Raw genomic sequence first — 27,368 nt, forward strand, 5'->3', positions numbered from 1 at the left:
AGATCTAATAAAAAATAGTGCAAGGTGTTCTAAAATTAGCCCAAGTTACAAAGACTTTTTATGTAGAGACACATGCGTGAGAAATGGAAAACTGCAATAGAATTCCAGAGGGAGCTATATTGAGCATCTAACTTTTAAACACAGAGATCACCTCTTTGGGTTTTAAATATTAAATTCTCTCATCTCCCCTATGGGCTGATGTGAAAACATACTGGTGGTAGACGTTACTCTTCCTGCAAGCTTCTTCATAGCAGAGCCTAGCTAATGCTGTGACATTTTTTTTTCCCCCTGGCAAACTTTCCTGGCCTCTATTCACTCGTTTTACTGTCAGTCTCTTCACACCATACAGACTTTCAAAGGGGCAAATCTTTCCTGGGGCAGTTTGCTGTCAAAGGGCCCTCAAAGGGCTTTACCACAATCATTCAAGTAAGTGTTGGAAATGAAACGAAGATAAAGTTAACTAATTACAGAAGCTTTGTATTCTACTAGTAGCTTAGGGCAGGTCTAAACTCTCTCGGGGATCGAATTATCGCGTCTCATTGGGACGCGACAATCGATCCCCGAATCGACGCTTCTACTCCACCAGCGGAGGTAGGAGTAAGCGCCGTCGACGGGGGAGCCTTGGAGGTCGATTTGCTGCCGTCCTCACAGCGGGGTAAGTCGGCTCCAATACGTCGAATTCAGCTATGCTATTCGCATATCTGAATTTGCGTATCTTAAATCAACCCCCCCGTAGAGAGGATGTAGCCTTAGTTACTTAAATGGCATGTTCTCCATTGTGGGTTTGGTTATATTTTATTTCTACTGAAAATGCTTTTTCTTCTTTGTTAAAATCCAGCATGTTTGGTGCTAACATACAGTATTCTGTAAAGATAATCAGTCTCTTGTACAAAGTCTTCCTGCTGCAGTATAGCAACCTTTGAATTAACAGGGAAGGTCCAGACTCTCTCTCATTGTAATAATAAATGGGAGTGTGACCCTGATTTCAATCGGAGCAACATCATAATTAGATAATTCTTTTGAGCCTTAAATTTTCAATATTGCAAGGTGCTGTGCAGCATCCAAAGGAGTTTAAAGCCACTCAGCACCTCTGAGAGTGTCCACCAGTGTCATTAGCACTTAACTTCAGTGGGATGGTCCAAAATTAATTGAGCTGAGCTAAATTTCTTCAGTTTGTCTTGCTTTGTTCATGGCATCATAGAGTTGTAGCCAAGGCCAGCCTTAAAATTTGCAGAGTCCAATCTGCCAGAGAGTAGTTGGAGAGAGGGCCCCATCTCTGTCATTGCCAAGGAAGAAGTTGGGCAATGCTGAGAATTTTGAGTTTGCTAGGTCCCACAAGAGCATGAGTGGGGACACAAGTTGTTGACGGCACTGCTGGCGCTTAAGGGCTTGATCTTGCTCTCATCTGAGTCAATGGAAAACTTCCCTTTGATTTGAATGGTGAAGGATCGAGCACCAAACAGGTTGTTGGTATCGTAGTGTCAAATGGGAAGATGTGGGTCCATGGTCACCTAGTCACAGCCTTTGTACTGGGTATGGCCTTTAAAAGGGACATTCTACCTTCCTACGTTATTACATTGTAAGTATGAGAAAATGTTGCGGGAGGTATCCTAATGAGGTGAATAGGTCACCCACTGCATCAAGCTATGACTGCCCAGCCAGGGGGTGTGTTACATACTCTTCTGACCATTTTTATTTACAAAAATACTAAACAGAATGATTTATTTCTAAAAGGATTATTTTAAAATGAAAAATACCTTTTGATATAATTTATCATGTTTCTTAATTAGCCCTGCTATTTAATTCTTTGGATTCTGATCCTCTGCTACACGTTTCTGCTGTTCTTGTCCATCAGTTTCTGTTGAAATCAACAAAGTCTTACCCTTAGGACATTCCTGGTACGTGAAGCAGAACAGATGGTGCTTTCTACCAAAATCTACCTGAAACATTCAACAGCAGCCAGTGCTTACTTACTTTATAACGAAAGCCTTTAAGATTCTGCTTGTTCTTAGCTGTTTTATACTGACCGCTTTGACTTAGCTGCTTCCATCAGGACAGGAAATGAATGGACTATAGGAGAACTTGGATATTTTTACAAAATAAAGCAAGTTAAAGAGCTGCTTTAATGGGCTAACATTAATTTTTAAAGGGGCTAAGGGAGTACACAGTAGGTTAACAAACTAGACTTGTGCCTGTGGAGACCAAGTACAGAGTCTCACAGATTTGTCGGTCTCATTCGAGTCCCTGGTGAACATCACAAAACCATAATTTAGTCCATTCTGAAGTCCAGCACTGGAATGGCAGTGGTGGCCTAGGTGTTGTGTTGACAATGCTTTTTTGGAGCATTTGGGAGAACTTTGTGGGCAGGCTTTCCCAGCACCTGTCTGCACCGTCATACCCACTGGTTAGCTGTGTTGCTCCCTTGCACTGTTAATCCTTTCTGGAACTGTATCACTTCCTGTACATTTGAGAATTATGTAGACTCATTGATAGTGTCAAAGATGAAGAAACGGGCTGGGCTGTCTGCATATTGATAAACTTTTTGCAATATCAGACAATATAGACCAAATATTTTAAGGGGGTGAAAAAGTCTACATAAGTTACTCTGTATTCAGTAGGTCAGATTCTGTTTCCATTTACACCAGTGTAAATCCAGAGTAACACTCCTGATATCCGTTCTGTCGCTCTCAATTTATACTGGTATTACCAAGAGCAAAATTTAACCTGATACTTCTTAATGTGTGAGCAGACTTTTTCATTATGCTTAATGGGCTTTTGTTTTTGTTTTGATAGTTGAAAGAAAAAATGAAAGAGCAGTCCTGGAACATCCTCTTTGTAGAATGTGGACGTGGCGTTAGCATGTTTCGGACAAAGAAGACTCGAGATCTAGTTTTAAGAGGGATCCCAGAGACCTTACGAGGAGAGCTCTGGCTGCTCTTCTCAGGTATTGAATAGTAATTAGCATGAAATAATTTTATGGAGTTGTACTACAGAAATATTCTAGTCAACGATCAAATACACTGCTTCATAAACTGCTGTTCTCTGCCAGAAGTAGATAAGGATCTTGCTTTTATGCAGGGAATTAAAACCAAACCAAATCTGCAGTCTTTACAGTTGGAAATCAGAGCTGCTGACTCCAACTGCTTTTAAAATTGTAGAGGTAAAAATGTTGTTTGTTTCCTTGGTGATAGGGTACATGCTGTATCCTTAAAGTTCAAGGGGACAGTTAGGTTGGAAAAACCACTCTGTGTATGTGTGTACTGCCACTGGGATCCTGGGTGGACAGATTCTCTCTAGCATGGCTCGAGATAGCATACTAAAAATAGCAGTGTGGATGTTCTGGCTTGGTCTGGAGTTTGGGTTCTGATGCCTATAGGGTGGGGTAGGTTTGAGCCCGAGCTTCTGCCCCAAGCCGGAATGTCCACATTGCTATTTTTAGTGCACTAGCTTGAGTCTTGCTAGCATGAGTCTGTCTACCCGGGCTGGGACACTCGCTCCCAGATACAGTGTAGACATACCCTTTAAGACCGTGTCCTCACATAGCAGGAAAAACATATTTGCTAAACCGGCTTTAAATCTTTTGTCAGGGATGGCAGCTTTACAAACTAATAGTTTCTGTAGCAGAGAATTTGCCCCATCTTTGCAACTGTTTTCTAGACTAGGCCCCTTGAACCAAAGTACAGAGCTTACAAACATCATGTGCTTCACTTGCAGTGTTCCTAAAGATGCACGTAATCTCTCGTACTTTTATGGCCTTCATCCCTGTGGTGTAATAGCTGTATTAGGATGTTTCACAAACACTAATTAATTTATCCTAGCAACACACTTACAAAATAGGGAAGTATTATAATCTGTATTGTACAGATGGGGTACTGAAGCACGGAGCGATTAAGTCACTGATTTTTAGAGGCCCTGAGCTCCTGCAGCTCCCATTGACTTCAGCGCATGAGACAGTCACCTGAATGACTTGCTCAAGGTTGCATAAGAAGTCTGTGGCAGAGCCAGGAATTGAGTACAGATCTGTCTGACTTTGCATCCAGTGCCTTGACCACACAAGACTATTTACCCCAATATCAGAGGTGATTTTGCAACTCTTCTAGAGGTTCAGTTTATGACAACAATTAAGTAATTTATCTAGCATGTTTTAGCTCATGCTGAGTAGTTCTGAATGCAAGAGATTTGTAGTTGCTAACTGTTGTTGAAGTATCTATCTGTACATTTATTCTTCACTCATCAGTTTTGTATCTGAGCACCTATGGTATGTGATGGCATGAAAATCTTAGAATGATTCAAATGTGACCCATTTTCAAAAAGTACTTCTCTCATAAATGGCTTGGTCAGTCCACTACCAACTTTGCAGGGAAGAAAAACATTGACTCTACCAGAAAACATTTGTAAAATGACAGATGGAATGGGGGCTTTTTTGTGGAAAGCAAGAGAGAACTCAGCGTCAAAATCTGATTTATAATAGAAAATAACCTACCACCTTATCTACCTTGAGCCTAGTTTTCTACTTTGCTACTCCTGTAATTCCAGTGTAACCCTATTGATTTCGAAAGTGTTACTCTGATATCATATTGGAGTAATGGCCTGGGGATTTGGCCCCCAAGGCTCCATCATAAGCCATATAACTTCAATAAAAGCTATTAGACTCATAGACTCATAGACTTTAAGGTCAGAAGGGACCATTATGATCATCTGGTCTGACCCCCTGCATGCTGCAGGCCACAAAACCGTCCCTACCCCTTCCCTGGACTCTGCTGTTGAAGTCCCCAATCCTGTGTTTTAGTGACTTCAATTGGCAGAGACCCTCCTGCTAGTGATCCCTGCCCCATGCTGCGGAGGAAGGCGAAAAACCTCCAGAGGCTCAGCCAATCTACCCTGGAGGAAAATTCCTTCCCGACCCCAAATATGGCGATCAGTAAGACCCCGAGCATTTAGGCAAGAGTCTCTAGCCTGACCTCTGTTAGCCATTATATTATTTACCCACCATTGCTTGGTATTCCTTGGCTACTGTGTTTTACCATTAAACCATTCCCTCCATAAACTTATCTAACTTAATCTTAAAACCAGACAGGTCCGTCGCCCCCACCGTTTCCCTCGGAAGGCCATATTGCAAAGAAATGATGTAGATATTCCACTCTTTCTGTCTTCTAATGCTGTGCAATAAAACACATTGGCAGGTGCCGTTAATGACATGGCTACAAACCCCGGCTATTACACTGAACTGGTGGAAAAGTCCCTAGGAACATGCACTTTGGCTACTGATGAAATTGAACGAGATTTGCGTCGCTCCCTACCTGAGCATCCAGCCTTTCAGAGCGACACTGGTATTTCCGCACTCAGGAGAGTTCTTACAGCCTATGCGTACAGGAATCCCAAGATTGGATACTGTCAGGTAGACTACTCTTGAGATCATGTGTATGGGTCTTCTAAACATCAGTAACAGTAATATTTGGTACCAGTATTGTGATGCCACACCTCATAAACTCGTCACATAAATCCCTGGGGTTTCTTGCTTCAGTGGTTTACTTGTGGTATAAATTTCAAAACATACAACATTGACTTTTTTATAGGGTTTGTTACCAAGTTCTGCCCGTGCCTGTGACATTATTTTATCTGCTGTAAATCTTGGATTTATGCTAGGTTGACATTATAAATCTACCTTATATAGCTTAAATGTTATACCAGGCATTTTAACTGTGTTGCAGCATAGGTCTGGTACGGGATATAGTTGCAGATTACCCCAACTGAGCTGTAAAATGATGCAATGTAAACTATGCTTTAAAATATATATAATTATAACATGCAGCAAACCTGAAATGCACTGCATGCTCTTACTGTCTTTCCTTGCCTTGATGGACTGTTGTAGGCAATGAATATTTTGACATCGGTGCTGCTACTTTACGCTAAAGAAGAAGAAGCTTTCTGGCTATTGGTTGCTGTGTGTGAAAGAATGTTACCTGATTATTTCAATCGTCGAATCATTGGTAATATGTTTGTCTTCTATCAGTTTTTTTAAAAATAAACGTAACAATCACATCTTGAAACAGAAGTGAAGAACTAGCTAAAGTTTGGATGGGGGGGAAAAATGCTGGATTTAGTTCACTGCTGTAGTTTAGAAAGAAGAGTTGAAAATAAACAGGAATATTCCTGTTTGTGCATGAATTAATGTAGTTTTTTATTCCTGAGCTATTGCTGTTGAGAAACTATTCAGGAAATATTATAACTTGTACCATATTACCGTTTTCCTGGATTTGTATACTTGTCCCTGATTCTGCTGGCCAATGTTTCGGGGGTGTTTTTTTTAAGGTTTTCTCTCCCCTGTTGCAAAAAAGGGACATTGACTACATAGGAGGAGCAACGGAGCTGACTATGTACTATCAAAAGCAATAACATACTACTTGGTGTGCAGTTATGCTAGATACTCATACGTTGTCTTGATGGCTCCTAACATACTCGGGTCATGCAGGTGTTTGGTATAGCCGCACACCCAGACCTGCTCATGTTATTCTTTATGTCATACCATGGCAGCAGCTTGACCTGTTTTATAACAAAGGTATGGTTGTGTGTGAGCCTGATTCCTGGAAATGTCTGCTGCTTTATTTCCTATATTAAGATTTGGGTGGCTGTTTCGTTGTCCTCCTGCAGGGGCCTTGGTGGATCAGGCAGTGTTTGAGGAACTCATCAGGGATCACCTGTCTCAGCTGACAGACCACATGACAGACATGACGTTCTTCTCGTCCGTCTCTCTTTCCTGGTTTCTTACCCTCTTTATCAGCGTGCTGCCCATTGAAAGTGCAGTCAGTGTGGTAGACTGTTTCTTCTACGATGGGATAAAGGCAATCTTGCAGCTGGGTCTGGCGGTACTGGACTACAACATGGACAAGCTGCTGACCTGTAAGGATGATGCAGAGGCAGTGACTGTTCTAAACAGGTATCGGTGTATTCATCATTTCTAAATGCAACTTGGAAAGATATATACTTACAGGTAGATTTGCCTCTTAGAAATGGCTGAGAAATCATTAGGCTGGGAATTTCAAAGGAGCCAAGGGAGTTAATTCTTCAGCTCACACTGAAATCCACTGGGATTTGGGTGCTCAACTCCATTAGGCTCCTCTGAAAATCTCAGCCTTAGTTGTTACCTCTTCTTCTAAAACCATAAGAACTTTGTACTGTTTAAAATGGATACAAAACCTACACTTGAGCATTTATAACCCCCTACCGACCTGCCTTTCCACAACAACCAAGCAACCCAGAGAATACTAAAATGTCTCAGATAATTCAGACGTCAGGTTAGTAACAATGTGACCCTTTAATTGTGTTCTTATAGCAATGCCTACTGGCTCCTCCATAGTTAAGAGTTAATATTTCAAACGGGGCAAAAATGTTTACCTGGAAAACAATCAAGGCAAGATAATTGCCCTTCTCATATTGTTCTGTATTATATTTTTGTCACTAAATATGCATGTTTAAATGCATTCTTAACTGACACACTATAGGCAGGAGCACCTTCCTAAATTCAGATATCCTAGCTGACCTCCTTCTCTGTCAGTGTGCCTCAGAGTAGTAAAACGGTGCACACACTGTACCATATGAACACTGAGACTTGTTTAGTGTACAGCAACGGTAGGGAGACTTATAGTTATGAATGTCCTGACTTTAGATGGTTTCAGCCAGAGCTTTAGCATATTATATGTTTAAATGGTATTAGAAGCCATTGAATGTTTTAGCAAGGAGAATGTAATTATTATTATAACAAACCACATAGACTAACAGTCACTTCAGAACCTAGCTATGCTCATTTAAATTCTTAACACCTAAACTAAACTAGTAACCGAAGCATAGTTTTACAGCTTATGTTTATTGAAGCTTATGTATAAAGAGCGGTTGGAGTTTGATTTTTAACTCATAAGATCAATGTGAAATCCTTTCTTCCTCAATACCCATACACAGTTCAACTGGAACCAAACTCTGCTGTTATGCTGACTGAACAGTCATTTTAAAGATAAACAACAAAAATTGTAAACTTGTTTTGAACTGCTGCTTCTAAAATTTTGCCTAGCTGTAACACATTGAGGTGTTTTTTGCACAATTTATCCAGCCTGCAGCAGTTCAATACATTTTAAAGGGGTTCACAGTAATTTGCTTCTCAGCAGGAAATAGGAAATTATTGCTCTGTGGAGTTGTTTCTCTGTAGATTATGGTTACCCTTGTCCATGAGTGTTTATTGAGGATATGTGTAAATTATGAATGCGTGCAGATCAGGACCCAATTTAGCAGAGGCCTGTGGGTCAAATAAGACTGACTAGGGTCCCAATTCAATCTTAGTCTTCCTTTCCCACATAAATAACCCAGTCTCTGCTTGCCCCCAGACAGATGTTCTTTTTCTAGTGCTTCCTCTCCATCCACTCTTTTCTTCCCCAGCTTATTAGACTCAGAGATGTTGTCGATTTCACTTTGCTTTGACAGTTGGATCTCACTAACATTATGTCTGTGTCACTTTTGTGCAGATTTTTCGACAGCGTCACTAACAAGGACAGTCCGTTGCCTCAAGCTGTGCAGCAGGCTTCAAACCTGAATGATACGAAGAGTTACCACCCAAAAGTGGACATAACCGACCTGATCAGAGAGTCAAACGAAGTGTGCATTCTTTTTGTGTATTATGTTTTGTCGTGTATTTACATTTTCTTGTTTGCCCTTTTTAAAAATTGTTTTGCATCAGCTGAAGTAGTTACAGAATCATAGAAGCTGGAGAAACAGCAGACCAGTCAGATCACTAGTCCATCCCCTCTGAGCGCTGGACTGTCCCCTGAGCTTTGTCCAATCTCCTTTCCTAGGCTATTCGTACTTCTTTTTTTATTGCACCTGAAATGTACTGGGCTGGCAGTCCTGGGGAGTGGAGTCCTCTAGGCACATGGCAGGCAAAGCAGTAAGTTGGGCTAGCATCCCCCAAGTTAACCCATTATTCGTGTCAAGTGGCAAATTGGCAGAGGCAGAAACTTCAGTCACAAATGCAAGACTCTGACCTCTGCAGATTGCAAGAGGTGGTGGAAATTGACATTCTGATCTCAGCTGCCAATTTAAGGAGTTAACTATGCTCCATATTTTGGAACAGCAGTGAAATAGACATTGGTGGGGAGGAAATACCCAAATCAGAATTGACCATGATCTGCTATTTAGGTTGTTACCACTTCCTCTTCCCCCTCCCTGTATGAGGTTGGGTTTCTTCAACTTCTGCTGGTCTGTGGCTCTCTGGATTGGTAAGGAAATTGACTTAGCTTCTGTTTTCTCTTCTTGCTAGCACAGATTTTGTATGAGGCATTTCCTTCCTTGGGATGATTTGGAACTAGGCTGTAATCTCTGCTTTGAAGCACTTATTGGTTTCAGTTTCTGCTGAGCCCATCTAGATGAAAGGCTATACGAGAGAAAAGAGTAATCCACATTCTCTCTTTCCCTGTTTCTTTCCATGGATACGAGACACCCTTTCCGACTCCAGTTCTGGTTATTGTGCCAGTGAAAGGCCTAGAGCAGTGGCTCTCAAACTTTTTTACTGGTGACCCCTTTCACATAGCAAGCCTCTGAGTGTGACACCCTCCCCCCTTATAAATTAAAAAAACTTTTAAATATATTTAACACCATTATAAATGCTGGTGGCAAAGCAGAGTTTGGGGTGGAGGTTGACAGCTTGCGATCCCCCATGTAATCACCTCGTGACCCCCTTAGGGGTCCCGACCCCCAGTTTGAGAACCCCTGGCCTAGAGCATATTATTTTTAATGAGGGCATTGGAGAACCAGGTGGAGTGTTTTGTGCTGAAGAGCAACTTCTGAAGAAATGCACTAGCTTGGCCGTGAAGCTAGCTGCTCGTGGTATAATTTGTGGAGAAGACTAGAATAAAATTCAGAGTCTTTTGATTCCTGTTAGGAAGAGAGGAGAGGCATGGGTTTGTGGTCTGAGCACAGAACTTCGAGCTGGGATTCTACTTCTAATTCTGACTCTTGACCTAATCGCATAATGTATCTGTGCTTCAGTTTTCCCTCCCTCAGAAATGGAGATATTGGTCTAGTTTCTGCTTTCTCAAGTAAGCAGAGGTAACATTTATTAATGTTTGTAAAGCATTTCGAGATCCTTGGAAGGACAGCACCAGAGGTGCAAATTGTTACAGGCCTGACTGCCTGTCTTGCTCATGGAGTGCAGCGCCATAGAAGTCAGTGGGAATACTCACTGGGTAAAGGATCACCAGTAGAGCTAGGTGCAGTGCTTTTGACAAAATGAAATTTCATCAAAATATGCTGCTTCATGAAAGTATTTCAATGAAATTTTTGCCAAGAAGGACCAGAGAGAGAGACTGAGACCCGCTATAGTCTAGTGGTTAGGGTACTAGCCTGGGATGTAGGAGACCGGGAGACCCAGGTTTCCAGTCCCTTTGCCTCATTCAGAGCTCAGTTTTGTATTTTGAACTGGAATTTCCCACATCTTGGTCCAATGTCCTAACCACCAGGCTGTAGAGTGTGAGGGTCTCCCCTCCCACACTCCTGATGAAAGAGCCTATTTCAACACAATATTGTTTCCACAGAAGGTTGTGGTTTTGTTCCAAAGTGGAACGAACACAAATTTCGAAACCTTGAAAGTTGCTGCAAAAGGGAATTATCCTGCAGCCAGTTCTAATGACTAACTCTGAGTAAGGGGCTTGAAAATATGCCTCGGTTGTTATTGCCTCTCTTGGGTGTTGTGAAGATGAGCGAGGCTATGTCTGAAGATGAAAAATGCTGTGCGAGAGCCATGTTTTGTTTGTGTCCTTTTATGACTCAAACTCCCAGGTTCAATCCTTTTCAGGCTAAATCATAAAGGAGCAATTTTTAGTTTGTACATGGAAGAGCCTGTAGTTCTTAATGTATTGCATCTATTCAGGATTAGATTGTAAATTTACAATCTACCCCAATGAAGGGCATTGAATAGCAGCCCTGCCACAGGAGCAGACAGGGACCTCGTTGTGGCTGAGTTGAAATTCCCTCCCTGATTCCCCCTTTGCTCCAGAAAGGAAGTAATCTACTACTGGTCTTCCTTCATCAGTTCAACGGTGCTGGCCAGCATGTGGAGGACTCTGCTCATTACCCACCCCTGCCTCCTCACTTTATGTGGGAGGGGTGTAACACCCCATCAGAGATGACTTCTTCCTCCCCTTCCCCACACACACAAGGACCCACCCCTTGCAGGGCGGGTAAGGGGGCACCTTACACCCCCTTAATCCCCTGTGCTGGTGTGTACAGAAAAGGACAGTCCTGCCCTCCGTCTCTTAGAGTATGTCTATACAGCAAAGCAAAACCTGCAGCTGGCCTGTGCCAGTGTTGTTTCACTGCTGTGTAGACTTCTGGGCCTGGGCTGGAGACCCAAGTGCTGGGACTCTCCCACCTTGCAGGGTCCTAGAGCCCGGGCTCCAGTCCAAGCCTGGAAGTCTACACAGCAGTGAAACAATCCCACAACCTGAGCCTCGCGAGCCCAAGTCAGCTGGCATGGGCCACCCGCGTGTGGCTAGTGGTAGTGTAGATATACCTTTATTCATCAGTGAGTTTCCAGAGCACAGGCTTGTTTTGTGTCAATACGGCTGGTCTCACTGCTATTTTAGTGGCAGGAAAAGCAAAAATATCCACATATATGAGCAGCTCCATGGCTGGAAGTAGCTGAAATTCAATTTTACAGAGTTTGGGTTTTTTCCCCCCTAGAAATATGGTGATATTCGATACGAGGATGTCGAGAGCATGCGCTGCAGGAACAGGCTGTATGTGATCCAGACCCTAGAAGTTACTACAAAACAGAATGTGGTAAGTGTCCTGAAAGGACAGCAGCTGTGGACCATGTGCAGTAGCATTTGTTGCCTTTCCTCGGATGGACTTCCTCCCTCTTGGAAAATGCAAGCGAATGAATGAGGATGACCTAGAATATTCACAGCTGAGTGAATAACACCTTGAAGGCTGAAATCCCTCTCTGAGGGGTGTCTGTAGTAAATGGGGGTTTGGTCCAAGATGTTTTGAATCTGTGAGCTGCTGCTCTAGTTATTGGTAACACCGTAGGCTTCCAAGGACTCCGCACTACGTTTCTATGACTCTCTGCACTGATCAGAACGGGCTGATTTGTATTTCTGTGTGCTGCTGTTAAATTGTTAGTGCACTTCCCTTAGAGACATAAGGTAGTGTAAAAAGCCATTAGTGACGCAATGAAACACTGAACGCTAAAGTAATAACCGATTAATAACTTAATTTAATTGTACATTCTGTTTTGCAAGGAAGAAATGGAGCAAAGTACTAATAACCAATAAACCACCAATGAAACACCACTGAGGAGATAACTGTATTGCAGTATATAAAAAGGAGCACTTTTTAACATGTGTACTTGTATATTTAACTCTTGGTGCCATAGTTGCACGTGCCCCTGGAAATTTAAACTCCCTACTGTGAGTGAAGGTTGCAGTTGGTTTCCTTTGCTTGCTTGTTTCTTCAGTGGCTGACCCCTAGTAACTAGCATTAAAACCAGACTAGTACCTCTTTCTACAGTAACTGGGCACTGTAAATGCTGCAGTAACCTATTGTGAGCACTGAGACCATAACTGCTGTATTTCTTGGATATGGTTAACATATTGTGAATGCGGATGCTGGTCTTGCAGCTGCCCTTGACATTAAGGAGTTGTGTACTTGAATTCCTAACTCTCTGTAATGAAAAATAAACTCTTTGTTTGCATGAACTGAAAGTGCCATTTGTCCCTTATAACTGAAGCCACATGTTGCATTAGTATAAATAATCTGGTATATGAGAGTTGGCTTCTGGTTTCTATAGTGTAGGATCAACACCCACATGTAATGTGATTTGAGTTTATTCTCTCCTCTTTGGGTTTAGTATGTGGTCCTTGACTTGTTTCCAGTCGAGATTCTGTACTCTTTCCCTAATTGTAAGCTGCAAAACATCTGTAGGAAAATTCAAACAACCTCTTAAATGTGAGCTAAAATCTTGGAGGGCACTGGAATAAGACTGTAGAGCAAAGAGGGGGGAAAGTCACCATTTAATTTTTTAATTTTAATTTCTTTTAGCTGCGTGTTGTGTCCCAGGATGTAAAATTCAGTCCTAGTGACCTGGAAGAGCTTTATGAATTATTCAAGGTAACGTGCTGTTTTTCTTTAATGCCCTCATTTGCAAAATGTCTGTATTTAGGGTCAGTTCTAATAAGGAAACGTCACAGTTCCAACCCAATGAAAAGGAAGATTTAATTTATACACTTTACGTCATCCTCAAATAACACTGGAAACAAATTCAAAATCTTTTTTCCCCAAGCAGAATTTTCCTTTCTCCTGGTCTAAAGCTTTGCCTTTTCTTTGTAGAAGGAGCATTTTCTGTCCTGTTACTGGAGTGCAAATAGCCCTGTCCTGAGACACCATGACCCCAGTCTGCCATATCTGGACCAGTATCGGATCGACTGTCAGCAGTTCAGGGTCCTCTATCACCTCTTGAGTCCATGGGCACATTGTGCAAACAGGGACTCTCTTGCACTGTGGACATTCAGATTGCTGGACGAAAACTCCGATTGCCTTATAAACTTCAAAGAATTTGCCTGTGTACTTGGTATGAGACTATCGAATACATGCACCTGGCTTACAGAGTATATTTATAACTTCAGATGTGGGGGTTGCGTAGGCTGGTTGACAATGGTTTAAAATGATTAGCGCATGCTCTGGTTGTGCCATCTGTCTCTAATGGGGGCAAAGCAGTTTCTGTTGTTATCCTCGGACTTCACATGCTAGTAATTTTTCTGAAACATTGGGCTGAAAATTTCCATGCTTGGTCTATATTAATGCAACTTTAAGTATGAAATTCCCGAAAGCTAGGAAGTTCAGAAGTTCAGGTTCTGAAAACAGTGTTAACTTGGCCATATTGCACAACCTGTCTGGCTGATGAAAAATACTTTCCACGCTATGTATCATCACACAGACAGCACATGCAACCCAGCCAAGTTAATGTAATTTTTACTGACTTTTTATTAATTTAGCTGTGAATTAAATGCAACCTGAATGTTGCATTAACATTTATTTTTTTTGCGCATCTGATATTCTAGAATGCTGTTGTGTAGGAGTAAATGTTTAACAAAAACACCAACAAAACATCAGCACTGTGTGATGTGATTTCCTCATATGGCAAGTACATTGTTCTGTGCATTCAGCTCTGCCTACATTTCTGTCTGCCATTTTAACCATTACTGAGAAGGATTCTCTAGCTAAATAAACACGACTCTTTGTCTAGGTACTAAGGAGGAGGTTTAAAATGTGTTAACATGTAAAACATCCATCATTAGATAGACAAACCCAAGTTCGGCTGCATGGGATAGTACTTTCCTTCAGCCTCCTCTCACATGTCCAACTTCAGTCATGATCAGCTGTTCCTGTGTTTATGCTAGTAGGGTTCCCCCCCAAGCTTTGAACTAATTGAATGGAATGTCTTGCTTTTCTCCTCTAACAGATGTCATGTATAATGGAAGTTTCACTGACAAACTGAAGCTGCTTTTTAAGCTGCACATCCCTCCAGGTAAGTTTTTAGCAGTGTTGTTTGAGGCATTTTCTCTTGGCTACTTCCATCACTTTTTCATTCTTTAATTTTCCAGGCTTGCATGTTCCTCCTTGTTTCACTAGTGAAAAGTGCACAGTGCAGACCCACAGCTGTAGTACCAGGGCTGCTTTACCCAGTGTGGTGTATTCCACTGGACCAGGAAAGACCTAGTACGTTCCTAGAGCACTTCTGCTTTAGTCACAGGGACAACCATACCCCTATGTTGTTTGTGCTACCAAAGAGCGTTTGTCACTGAGTTTCTGTTATACTCTAGCTGCTCTTCAGAAGCCTCATGTCGTTATTTTCAGCCACTGATTTTGCTACTAAATTTGCATCTCAGCTCGTATTGACTTGTCAGTATTTTGCCATGAAAGGCTGGACAGAGATGACATGGAAAAATGCAAAATCTGGTTTGATTTCAGAGGTGATGTAAGACTGTAGGACTTGAAACTGTACTTAATGCAAATGATAACGCCCAGGTGAAGTCTAGGAAGGGAGGTCACCATACATCTAAAGATGCACCTTTTTGTAGAGACATTTGTTCACTAAAGACCTAATCCAAAGCCTACAGAAATCGATGGGAGTCTTTCCATTAACTTCACTGAGTTGCAGACCCAATCCCTAAGGCCCCTGTTCAGCAAAGTACTTAAGCACATGCTTAATTGTCTTAACTTCAGTGGGGCTAAAGCATGTGTTTAAAGTTAAGAACATGCTTAAATGCTTTGCTAAATGTGGGCCTTAATGTGGAAAATGTTCTGAGGAAAGGTGGGATGTTTTGGGAGCTTAACCACCAGTCTGGGAGTCAAGTAATCAGGTTTCTTTCACCAGCTCTGCCAGATCTTGGGCAATTCCCTTAACCTCACGGGGATTGTGAATTTTCCTCACTTATGTTTCTAAAGCACTTTGAAATCCTCAGCCAAAAAGTACTAAGCGCTGAACCTGCAAATGGGTCTGCACAGGCAGGCCCCACTGAAATTTGCCGATCTCTAGAGGGCTGGATCCCTCCACCTGTATGGAGCCCGGCTGACTCTGGTGAGGATCCGCCTGCACTGATTCTGTTGCAGTATCAGGGCCTAAATCAGTGCAGTTTATTATTAATAAAAAATGTTTTGTTTCCCAGTTCTTTCAGAAACCTTTATTAATGGCTGTTTGCTGCGCATTTTGGTGCCATTAGTTTTGAGTACAACTTTGTCCAGCAGTAGGGTTTGTACTGAGGAATTTCATCTCCAAGCACTTGGAGAGTGTGCTAAATGTTCTATAGTCTTTTCTCTTTACTGTTATTTCCTTATTTTTTCCTCCCCCCACCCCCTCCTTTAGTTCATGTAGTACTGAGAGACCATAAGAAAGTTTCTTGGCTGTCACTATGTTGCCCTTTCCAGTATGTTGATGGCCCAGGTACCACTATGTCCACTTTCGATTGATTGCACTAATTTTTCCTGCAGCTTTTACTGAAGTGGAATCTCTAAGCCCTTCCAAAGGTGATGATCTTTCAAAAGAAGAGCTGATTCATTTCAGTCAACTCAATGGTAAGCCCCAGCAAGCGTGGTTTTATTACAAAGAATTAGTGATATTCTATTAGCTCTACTGCAGTAGAGCTCAGCCACCCTAATCAGGACTGGGGCCTGTTGTGAGAGGTGCTGTATTAATGCCTACGAAGACACAATTCCTGCCCCCAAAGAATGCTTATGTAAAATGTACCCCCCTGATGACACGAATCCTTTACAAAAGCCCCACCCTTGAAGATCATCTATATCCCACAAGGCAGTGCAGAAGTTCTCCACAAATATCCACCTACTCTCTTCTCAGAGTTGGTTTTTCTGTAGCACCGTGTGTTGCCTCAGGTTGAAAAGCTGGTTAATGGCTAGATTCTGTGGAATACCACAATAAGCAGTACTTAGTTATCATTTCATGTGTTTGTTTATTTGTATCATGGTAGCATCTAGGAGCCCCAGTCATGGGATATGGAGGTGGGTGCTGTACAAACACACAGAACAAAAAGACCCAAGGAGCTTACAGTCTTAAGACAGGAGACAGCGGGTAGATACAGACAGATGGGAAAACACAAGGAACAATGAGAAAATACTGGTCAGCATGATAGGCAGTGGTCTCAGCACACCAGAAACCTAATCGTCGTCAGGTTTTCTTTTTGTTTAACTGCTGACTGCATGCTTATCACTATGCTCAGAAACAAAGGAAGACTCACTGCCCCAAGGAGTTTAACATTTAAATCCATAATCTTCTTGAGGTTTCACTTCTCCATTTCTGAAGTCCCATGTGAAAAGAGGCGAGTCCAAATTGCTGGGGATCTATACAGCACATTTCCTTTAGGAAACTCCGTCATTTCTCTTCCTTGGAGTTGACTTCCCTTTTCTCCTTCAGAAGCTGAGTGTGAGAGGTTTAGATCCACAGCAGCAGTACAATATCGGCAGTAAACATTCCACCAGCCTCCACCAGTCTTGAACACCTGGGGGCAGAGAGGTAATAGGGAGAATCTGAGACTATGCAGCCGACTCTGGTTCCTTTTGCAGTCTCTAGCTAGGTCTGCAGTACAGTTGGCATCTCTTGCTCTTCGGTGCATCCATATAGCTGCTTCTCTGTCACAACTGAGTTCAATATACAAGCAAGCATGTGTCTTAAATATCCTTCTTGAAGAAGGGAATTTTGATAAAGGGAAACACAGTCTAAACTCGATCTGTGAAAGAAACACCAAATCCCATAAAAATCCCATGCTGGTTAAACATTACAGTAAACCTGGAGCTCAATGGAAAGGGAACACCATGCCTCCAAAGCAGATTTTTTTTCTTGAGTGAAACACCAAATACTCTTTTTTTTTTTTTTTTTTTTTCTCTTCAACTATAGTTTCATCTCCTGTGGATAGTCAGGAAGCTGATGCTTTGAAGAGAAGCCCAGAAAAAGGTAAAGAATCTCGATCAGCGAAGTCAGACACTCGGTGGCCCGGTGTTGCTTTTGGGAGAGAGAAACCGGGCATATGTGTGGAGAGGAAATGGAGCATCTCGGCAGCATGGCTGCTCCTGCATGATAGTATTAATGTCTAATCTCTTTGTATTGTTGGGCTTACTCAGGGCAGGTCACAGGTAGGGGTTATATTCATCTCTATGCCCACTCCATCCTTGGTCTGATTAAGACTGTTGAGTAAGAACTTGACTGAAGGTACCAGCTCATTTCACATAACTCACTAACATTCACCTTTTGACTTTTTGTCATTTCTGTCTGATCTGGTGTAGATTTGAACTGATAACCTGGAGGAGAATCTTCTGTGTCTATTACCAGCTGAGACATCATATGATTCCCTTCCCCTTTCCATGGTTTAATTCATGTTTTAGAAAAACCAAGAACATTTATTACTGAATTGATACCGATTGTGTGGTCAAGTAATTTCAGACTAGACATTGTTTAAGTTCACGGGGAAACATATCATCTTGACACTTCGAAAAAATACTGTCCATCTTATGGGCCAAAACTGGTACTTCTAACCTGAACTCCATAAAGGCTTTGGAGAGAAGTTGGATTTGAATTCTCAGATCAAAATCTGCCCCTGCAATTGGATCCCAAGCTTGGCTGGCAGATAGCCAAAATCTCACAAGGAAAATTGACCTCAGGATATCTGTACCATTTTAAGATCGTGGAAATTCACAAGATTTCCATTGTCTTGTGCCAAAATCTTGTGAGAATATCTCAGTGACGCCGTCAGATCTGAACGTGAACCCTAGCCCCACCTCTGCTTCTCACCTGAACCTTGTCCTAAATCTCAGCCTGTGTGTTTTCCTAGTTCTGTGTAGGAAACCTTGTGCACTGGTTATATTTCTTTCCTTTAATATATGATGATCATGTCCAAAAGAAAATATAAGCCAAACGTTCCAGGACACATGTGACTTCTTAGCAGAAGATGTTCCTACCTGGAATATGTCCGAGATCTGTTAGTTCTGAAATATTCTTTTCTCTCAAGCAGGTAAAGAGAAGATTGATATTCAGGCCTATCTGAAGCAATGGCAAGATGAACTTCTTAAAAAAGAAGAAAATATTAAGGATTTGCCTAGAATGAACCAGGTAAAACTGTCTCTCTGACTCCCGTGTCAGTCTAGTTTTTCACTTTATCTCTCCTTGAGATCAGCATAATAGCTAAAATGCAGTGTGTTCATAGGGTCACTTCACTTTGAGTCCTATACTTTAACCACTAGACCGTCTTTCTAAACTGTTATAATCCTGGCTGAATGTTTTCATTGCCTCTAGTATTCATTAACGGCACTATATCTGAGGCCTGGTCTACACTAACCCCCCAATTCGAACTAAGGTACGCAACTTCAGCTACGTGAATAACGTAGCTGAAGTCGACGTACCTTAGTTCGAATTTACCTGCGGCAGGCAGGCTCCCCCGTCGACTCCGCGTACTCCTCGCGCCGAGTAGGATTACCGGAGTCGAGGGGGAGCACTTCTGGGTTTGATTTATCGCATCCAGACAAGACGCGATAAATCGAACCCAGAAGTTCGATTGCCAGCCGCCGAACCAGCGCGTTAGTATAGACAAGCTCTGAGTAACTTAGGCCTGGTCGACATGTGGTGTCTGTACCAGCATAACTGTGTCAATTAGGTGTATGATTTTTTTGCCAATAGTTATTCCAGTACAGCCCCTAGCATGAATGCATACCTCATACTGAACCACTGTAGTTAAACGGTACACATTTTGTATAAGGAGAAGCCCTCAGGAGAACAAGTCGCTTGAAGGGCACTTCTGAAAATTCCACCATAAGGGTCCATTACAGGTAGCGAGCTGTTCATTCGGGTCTCTGTAAAACCTCTGCCCCAGAAAAAGCAATGTACTAAGCACCAATCATAGTAAATCATCGCTATTGATTCTTAGAACAGCTGCAGTCCATAATCAAGACTTTAATCATGACAGAAGTTCTTGTTTATAACCACATGGTAAATGCTATACGACAGGGTTCCTCTGTTGTTCCTGATACAGAACTCTAAATATCGCAGTAGCAAACACACCAGAAGCTGGGGAACCTCCATAAAGTTTCTCTTCAGTTAAGGACAATCCTGTGAGCTGAGTTGTGCACATGCATTTTCCAAAGGTTTATACGAGTATTTCTCACTTGTCTGAGAGTTTCATACAGACTGTTTTTCTTGTTCAGGTTACTTTTGCAGTTAGCATAAGATGAGCAGGCCATACGAGGTTATACTTAATGGTGGGAGGGGGCACAGGGCAACAGAAGCCCTGTGTTTAATCCTTGTCTGAGACGCAAGACCAATCTTGCCATCTTCATTCCATTTCCCCGATAGCTCATGCTCTGTTATTTGACTAAGTGTTTGCAAGAGTTCTCTGAACGTGACCTTAGTTCCTATTTATAACACTCAGCCTGGTTCTTATGTATTAAGGCATCGATGGAAGGGGGGAAAAAAGATGAGTCTTTTTCTGACTAAGACCCTTTGTTTGATTCTGGAAGCGTGTCTGGGCAATCACTTACCCATTAGGAACCATTTATAGGAATGACTTTAGTGCCATTACAAAACAGCTGCATGTATCTCTTTGATGGATGTAATAATGGTCCATTCTCCCTTCTGGGTAAGGTTAGGCATATTTCAAAGGGGGAAATGGTCATTGTGCTTTTATAGGATGCTTTTCCATGAGAAATTATGGTGGAAATAAAGAATACTAGCTAGAAAGAAAAGCCTGTTGCTAGGGCTTTGAGTTGATGTTCTCTGAATAGTCTCCTCCTTAACTCTCCCTAGTTCCAGTTCATCCAGTTCTCAAAGACTTTATACAACCTGTTCCACGGGGACCCTGAAGAGGAGTTGTTATATTGGGCTATAGCTACTGTCACCAGCCTCTTGCTGAAGATGGAAGAAGTTGGGAGAAGACTACAAAGCCCCACTTCACCAGCCAAAAGCCCAGCTTCTGCAGCAGAATCCAGCACGGACAGCCAGAACGCTCCGAAGAAAGACAGTGCACCCCAACAGACTGAGCGCAGGAATGTACAAAGCCCTCGCAGAGACGACCATGAATGGTCTTTTGCCTTTGAGCAGATCCTGGCATCCTTGTTAAATGAACCAGCTTTGGTGAGATTTTTTGAGAAACCTCTAGACATAAAAGCCAAGGTAGAAAATGCTAAAACTTCACAATTAAAAGCGAGAACCAGAGTATAGTTGTTGTTTTTCACCTTTGCACCCTATGTAACACAAAATCCATTGCTATGGAAAGTGAGCATTGTTTATATTGAGAATGAGATTTGAGGATTTAGCTTTAACTACCAGATAACAATATGTTTTGAAGTAATTAAAAACACTTTGAAGCACAATCACATCTTTGTGTTCAGAAATTTCAGTATAGTTCAAAAAGGACAGAAAAGTAAACGGCATTTTTACCATATTATACAAAATATGCAATATTACTAAAAATACTAAATGCGACCCGTAGAGGGCACTATTGCAAAACTTTCTGTATGACTACTATTACTGGTTACGTACTTGATTTACTGTTCATTGTTGTGATGAATATGATGATTTTCTGCCATCTTCTGTTATAAGTAGTACTTGACATCTAAGTGTTTTACTTTCAGGCTGGTTTAATTTCTAAGTAACCATTTCTAAATCTGCATGTAAACTCACACCAACCCAGGGCAAAAGCCTCAGTACTAAGGAGAATAGAGTTTTTGGACTGGTAGCCTTGATGATCTCGGGAGCATTGTTGATAAAGAAGGAGGTTTCCATTCTTTTACTTGTTTCTGTACTGTAGTGTTAATCTTTGCTTTATCAGACCCCACTGGCTTCTAGTGAATAGCTGGTGTCAGAGCTGGGCCTGAATCTATGCAAAATTCAGACCAGAATCCTGATTTCCCAAATGGCGCCATTTCTACACTGGATCTGTACGCCCTGGAATTTTGGGGACCCAGATTTTGCCGCTTGGGTGTGATTTCCATCTGAGTAATTTCCCATCAGACTCCATGGTTTCCTGCATCAACCCAGATGAGTAGGTTACCCCTTCCCGCCAACATGCTGTATCCCTGAGATGCAAGAATGTGGGGGTTCACTGATACTCTTGTGACTTTCCTGTTGCACAAGGGTGAGAAAGCTGGGGACGGCTCATCAAAAGGTGCAACTTCCAATCAAATGTATTCCAGTGTACTTGCTGGAGTCGCAAGGAAACGGGCAGACAATGCCTAATCCCTTTTTCGGTATAAGGAATTAGGATGTGATGTAAAGCACTTAAATTTTGTCTGTATCCACTTGCAGGCAGGGGAGGGATAGCGCGCTCATCTGGTGCGTGTTGGAGAAAGACATGATTTTGTTTGAGTGTTCTCTCAAAACCCAATAGTAACCATCATAGCCACCTCCTAATCAGTTGAATTAGGACTGCGAAGCCAGGTGACTGACCTGCTGCAGCAGATGCTGCTTTGTTACCTTTGAATCTAAGCTCAAGCATGTAACTGTTAGTCTTTTGCCATTGGTCTTCCCATTTGGATTATTACCACTGTGATCGGGTATATCCATCAGGACAAATAGCAGCAACAAAATCCTTCGGAGTCTGAAAGTCAGGTTTTTTAACACACCAGCAGGAAAAAAAGCAACTTTTTGGAGTCCTCATCAACAGAGGAGCCATCTCCTTATTGTAAAGATGCTTTGAGGCAAGCTCTGCTCATGTTACTGAGAGAAATTGTTGACTCGACTGCTATGTAACATGCATTAAAGTGGGCTGGAAGAAAAGGGGGTGGGGGAGAAAACCTTGTATTTTTACAAAAATGATAAGCTGCAAATGTTGTTAAGTGGTAAACTGCTTAAAATGCATATTTCTAAGGCATGAATTACAATCTTTCACTGCAAAGCAGCACTGTTTTTATAAGGTGTGTGTTTGTAAAGAATTAGGACAAGAGGTGGTACCAATAGTAGGTGCTTTTTCCATGTTGCTTACGTGGAGTAGAAACAAAACTAAGATTTCTGAACTTGGCTTTACATTGCAAAACAGTGCTGAAATTCTGTCATTGTGAGAGGAAGGAAAGTTACCATGCCTCCTTGGCAACGGTTTTGTTCCTGGTCAGAATCAATGAATGTGTAAAACCATTTCTTCCTAATCTCAGGAATTAATGTAAATGGATCTCAACTGAAGGAATAATTAAAGAAATTGGATAATAATATATACAGCAAGTGAAATTAGGCAGCTTACTTTAGAATCTTAAACGTAGCTTGAGGTTATATAATTTTGATTTGTATATTATGGATTGAAGTGTGAAAAGCCTATATCGTTTCACATGTATATTTCTAAGGCAGAGATGGATACTACTGCATGGATCTGTATATCTCTGTTTACTAATTGTTTTCCTTGCATATTTTCACTGTTTTAAAAACAAAACGCAGGTAACTTTTGATGTTCTAGGCAAGGGCTTGATTGATCAGGCAAACCTTTCCTCACGTGAGTAAACAGATGCAAGCAACCCCATTGAAGTCAATGCAACGACTTGTGCAAAAGGCTGAGCAGCATCAAGCCATATGTTTTTAATTTCAGACTTCATTGTGGGTTAACAAGTATGGCGTATTTGCCAAGCAAGAGAAGTTAAAGGCTTATTGAATTTTTGTGGTGGGTGGGGAAACAAGTTATAGAAAGAGTTAGATGCAGGTTGAATTATATGCAGGAAGAAGGTGTTAAAGAAGTCTGCAAAATGTAGTGGACATGATATTAAATGGCTGTTATGCAAAAATAGGCACTTTTACAAATGTCATGCACTTTCTATTAATATTAGTCAAAAGGACCATACAGAAAGCCAATTACCAATTATACATCCATTCTGTACCTACGTCTATAGTATAATTATCACACATATGTTTATACACAGAATGACCAGCATACATGTAAAATCTGTTTAAAACTATTAGGGGTACAATCATTCATTTATTTTTTATTATCCTAAGAGATTCTTTTTAGTTGTTTGTTATAGATTTTTGAACAAAGAAAATGTAACGTCTATTTTTGTCATTCCTTTATACACCTGTGTTCTGGTCCAGAAAAAAATTGCCTTGACCTTCTGTGCCATGTGAGCTGTAGATAGTCGTGATTGATGGGTCAGCCTTGCAGGGCAAAGCCGCCTCGAGGAAATCATTTTTCTGTAGGTGGCAAGGAGTTGTGCAGTTGCTCTAGTGGGAAGAGCTCATGAAACTCCAGGTGCTTGGAGGCTACGGACCAGCTTCTGATCCCTCTCTCACCAGTTCTTAGTCCTGATCTGGAACACCCTTAATATTTAGTACCAAGTATTCAAGTGTAGGATTTGAAGCACGTGGGTGAGTGTTTGCAGGAGGTCAAGGGAGAGAATCGTGCTTCACACTGTGCTGAGTGAGTTTAGAATCTGGCCCTCTGTCTCCTTTTGTGTCCCTTTCCTACCCCACTCGTTGTGGAGATGGCCTGGCTAACAAAATATATAGAAACTTAATTGGAGGCAAAACCCTTCTCCTCCCCATTGACTCTCTGCTGTGGGGTTCCCTACTCTAAGGTGACAAAGGAATAATAGCTGGGCTAACCACTCTACTTACAAGTGCTCTAGCAGAGTTAGCAGGCAGGCATATCTGCACTTGGGAGCTTTGACCCCTTTAACACTCTCTGTGGTGATGCAGAGAGTAACCCACACTCCTGGGCTAGGATACTGTGGAAGACTGCACACCCCCTGGTTTCTTTTGAATAAGCTCAATTGCTGCATATAGATGAGTATTGGACTGAGCAGAGTTTTTGGCAAAGATCCAGGCAGTTGCAGAACCTACTCAACCACTGCCTAGAAGGAACTTCCCGTTGGAACCTTCAGTAACTTTTATAAGGGCCGGCAGCTAGAGGGGTGATTTTTGCCCTAGGGAGGGCCCCGTAATCCACACACACACACACACACACACACACACAAAACAACATGGCCAGACGTTTTCATGAAAAAAAGTTCCCTGCTTTTTTTTTTTGGCGGAGGGAATGTATATTGTATCCAAGATAAAACTGGCATTGATTTTGGGGGAAGTTTATCTGGATCAGGTTTGCTAATTATGTTTTTTAATTCATTTTCATTTCTTAAATTGGATTGTATGTGAAAACATCAGCATGACTTTAAAGACGATACAATCACATAGTTACCCCATTACGTCCTGACCTGCTCTCAGTAACTGACAATCTTTTAGCGATCAGAATGATCTGACTAATCCTCCCTCCCTCCCTCATGCACTCTTACTGGGCATATAAAATGTCTTTCTAAAATGAATGAAGAAAAGCCGTACTACCAATCCAAGGGAATGGCTAACAAAAAGGTAGTGTGCCCCTGAGGCAAGGGAACTAAAAAGGCCCATTAGGGTTTTTTTTTTTTTTTTTTCACCCACCCAGCAGCACAGTCAGAACTGTGGCAGGATTGACCGCAGTTCCGGACACAGTGGTGACCTTTTAACAGTTTCAGCTGGGAATGGCAAATTCACTGTGGCGCTCCCACTAAAATAATGGATGTTACGTTTACAGATTGAAGGAAGAGCAGGACCCAATATTGTAATTGTTTGAAAAAGACAAGCACTTTAATGTTTTCTAGGAAGTTAGGGGTGAGCTCAGTCATATGGTACTAAAAATCATTTAAGGTTCACTCCATCCAACACAGTAATTGTTCAGTACTGGTAGATTGGCCCTAACATACTGATCTTTTTAGTAGTTTGCCAGCATGGCAACTAAGAAATGGATATGTTTATTTACATTAATAAAAGAGCCTCCATCCAGTTGTACTATACAAAATTCTTATATTGAATTGTAATTGTTATTTGAGTAAAAGAGTTTCTTAACAGAATTATTCCAATTTATTTCCAGAGAAAAAAGATATTTTGTCTTTTTGCTACAGTTCTATCACCAAGAATGCAAAACATGTTTATGTGCCGGCACGTTGGCTTTTTATACAATGTACTGTATGCAGTAAAAGTACTGTAAGTAATGAGATATCAATAAACTTGTTTCACTTAAGAAAAAAAATCTGCTTTGGAGACATGGTGTTCCCTTTTCAATGAGCTCCAGGTTTACTGTAATGTTTAACCAGCGTGGGATTTTCAAAAGTGCCTTCAGGATCACAAAGGCCAATCCCATCCTTAATACTTACTAAAAGCAGAATCTCTCTAATTTACTGTAGTAACAGGGAATGCTGCAGTGAACTACTGGCTTTTGCAAAAGGCAGCCTTACCTTTTTGCAGGAAATGGGAATTGTGGGTGTGCAAAGATTGCAAAGTTCAGGACCTTAATGAAGGAAATGAAACTTTCCAAAGGTGGGACCCTAATGGAGAAGGCTGTGCCTTCAATCGTCCGAGAATGTTGTGTCCCCTGGAACTGAGAGCTAAAAACCACTCAGTTGATGGAATGCAAGGAGAGGGTAGTCCAGTCCCAGACCATTTGGGGTTTAAATGTTATCCCCGCACCTTGAGAAAAACAGGAAGCCAGTGCACGGATGGTATGTACTTCCTAGGATGACTAGAGAGCAAGTGTGAAAATTCTGGACCCTTTTTTCTCCCGAGGGTGTGGAGGGTATAGGTGCGTATATAAGCCAAAGCCCCTAATATTGGAACATCTGATCACCCTAGCACTCCCAGTGCCATGTGGATTTTAGCAGTTATAGGCAGCAGATCCAGTTCAGACACTATAAGCAGAATCCATTTTTACAGAGTATTTGCCAAACCAATAACCAAAACACAGGACTAAACAGAGGCACAAGAAACCAGCCTCCCGCTGTCAATGCCACTAGGTAGAGATAGAAACAAGCGAAAGCTGGGAGAACAAGGAACATTGCGGTCAAAGAGGAGACCAGATTTCTAATCCCGGGATTGATTTATCCCAATGTATGATCCTTACCTTCAGAATTCTAAAGTTGAGGGCTGGGAATCCTGTTAACTTCTCTCTCTTTTCCCCCACTACCCCATCCTCGTCCTTCTCCCAAAGGGGTTTGTCGCTCCTCCCTTCTTTCCCAACCAGGCAAGGTCTGTCTTTCTGCTATCCTCCATTCGTGAGGTTCCCCACGGCTTCTGGGCTCTACACCCAACAGGCCCAGCCTATGTTGTGAGCCACCCACCACAGTTGCTTTTGTGTGGCCAATTATATATGATGAGCCAGTTGCGGTGTTCGTAAGCCACATTCCACGGCCCCGATCAAGACTTAGAAACTCCAGTTGGACTGTGCTGTAAGTACCAAGCAAAGCACACGTGTAAGAGGTCTTAAAAGTATACTTTTATTTTCTTCCAAAATACTATGTACACTCTGTTAAAGCTTGTCGAGATGCGACGGCTCCTATCCAATGGAGCTGCGCAGAGACATGTAATGCAAGACAACAATAAAATCTAACTGTCTTCATAAGACACTTCCTTTTTTCCATTACAAAATACTTTAACATTTATAAATTTATCTATATTTGACATCATATAAAATAAACTAATCTTCATACTCAAGTCTAAGTTTTTACAGGGGATATAGTACAATATGTACAAGAACGTTTCACTGTGTTTGTCAAACCAGCCTGGTTATCACCACCAGGCTTTAGCTTATAATGTACAAATATGCTAAAAGTGCAAGATTTGAATTAAAGCTGCCTGTGTTTTCAGAGGTCTGGAATTGTGTGGCCAAATGTGTATACACGTGTGTACTGGAAAGCCGGACAATGTTTATGACTTAGGGTGTCTCGCTCTGAGCTGGCGCCAATCTTTGGACACACTCTGTGGTGGTCCTACAGTCCAAAGGACAGGAATAAGTCCAGTCTCTACTGCTGGTAGAATGTGCATCCCA

At 41.8% G+C, this 27,368-nt stretch overlaps 1 protein-coding gene across 4 annotated transcripts in view; it reads left to right on the forward strand.

The window, feature by feature from the left end:
- Positions 1-25,577, forward strand: part of TBC1D8B (TBC1 domain family member 8B) — a 71,921-nt gene extending 46,344 nt beyond the window's left edge. For 3 of the 4 annotated variants that reach the window (XM_065556693.1, XM_065556694.1, XM_065556692.1), the window contains exons 9-21: positions 2,794-2,944; positions 5,184-5,398; positions 5,873-5,990; positions 6,652-6,937; positions 8,514-8,643; positions 11,725-11,823; positions 13,084-13,152; positions 13,372-13,612; positions 14,504-14,569; positions 16,033-16,116; positions 17,450-17,506; positions 18,558-18,658; positions 20,345-25,577. In XM_065556693.1, coding sequence (XP_065412765.1) covers positions 2,794-2,944; positions 5,184-5,398; positions 5,873-5,990; positions 6,652-6,937; positions 8,514-8,643; positions 11,725-11,823; positions 13,084-13,152; positions 13,372-13,612; positions 14,504-14,569; positions 16,033-16,116; positions 17,450-17,506; positions 18,558-18,658; positions 20,345-20,758 — 2,031 coding nt within the window. In that variant the 3' untranslated portion in view covers positions 20,759-25,577. The remainder of the gene's footprint in view (positions 1-2,793; positions 2,945-5,183; positions 5,399-5,872; positions 5,991-6,651; positions 6,938-8,513; positions 8,644-11,724; positions 11,824-13,083; positions 13,153-13,371; positions 13,613-14,503; positions 14,570-16,032; positions 16,117-17,449; positions 17,507-18,557; positions 18,659-20,344) is intronic. The other variant, XM_065556691.1, reaches the window with a different exon arrangement.
- Positions 25,578-27,368: the final 1,791 nt, after the last annotated feature.

Source organism: Chrysemys picta, chromosome 9, assembly GCF_011386835.1.
Source record: "Chrysemys picta bellii isolate R12L10 chromosome 9, ASM1138683v2, whole genome shotgun sequence".
In the NCBI taxonomy this organism is placed as follows: domain Eukaryota; kingdom Metazoa; phylum Chordata; order Testudines; family Emydidae; genus Chrysemys; species Chrysemys picta.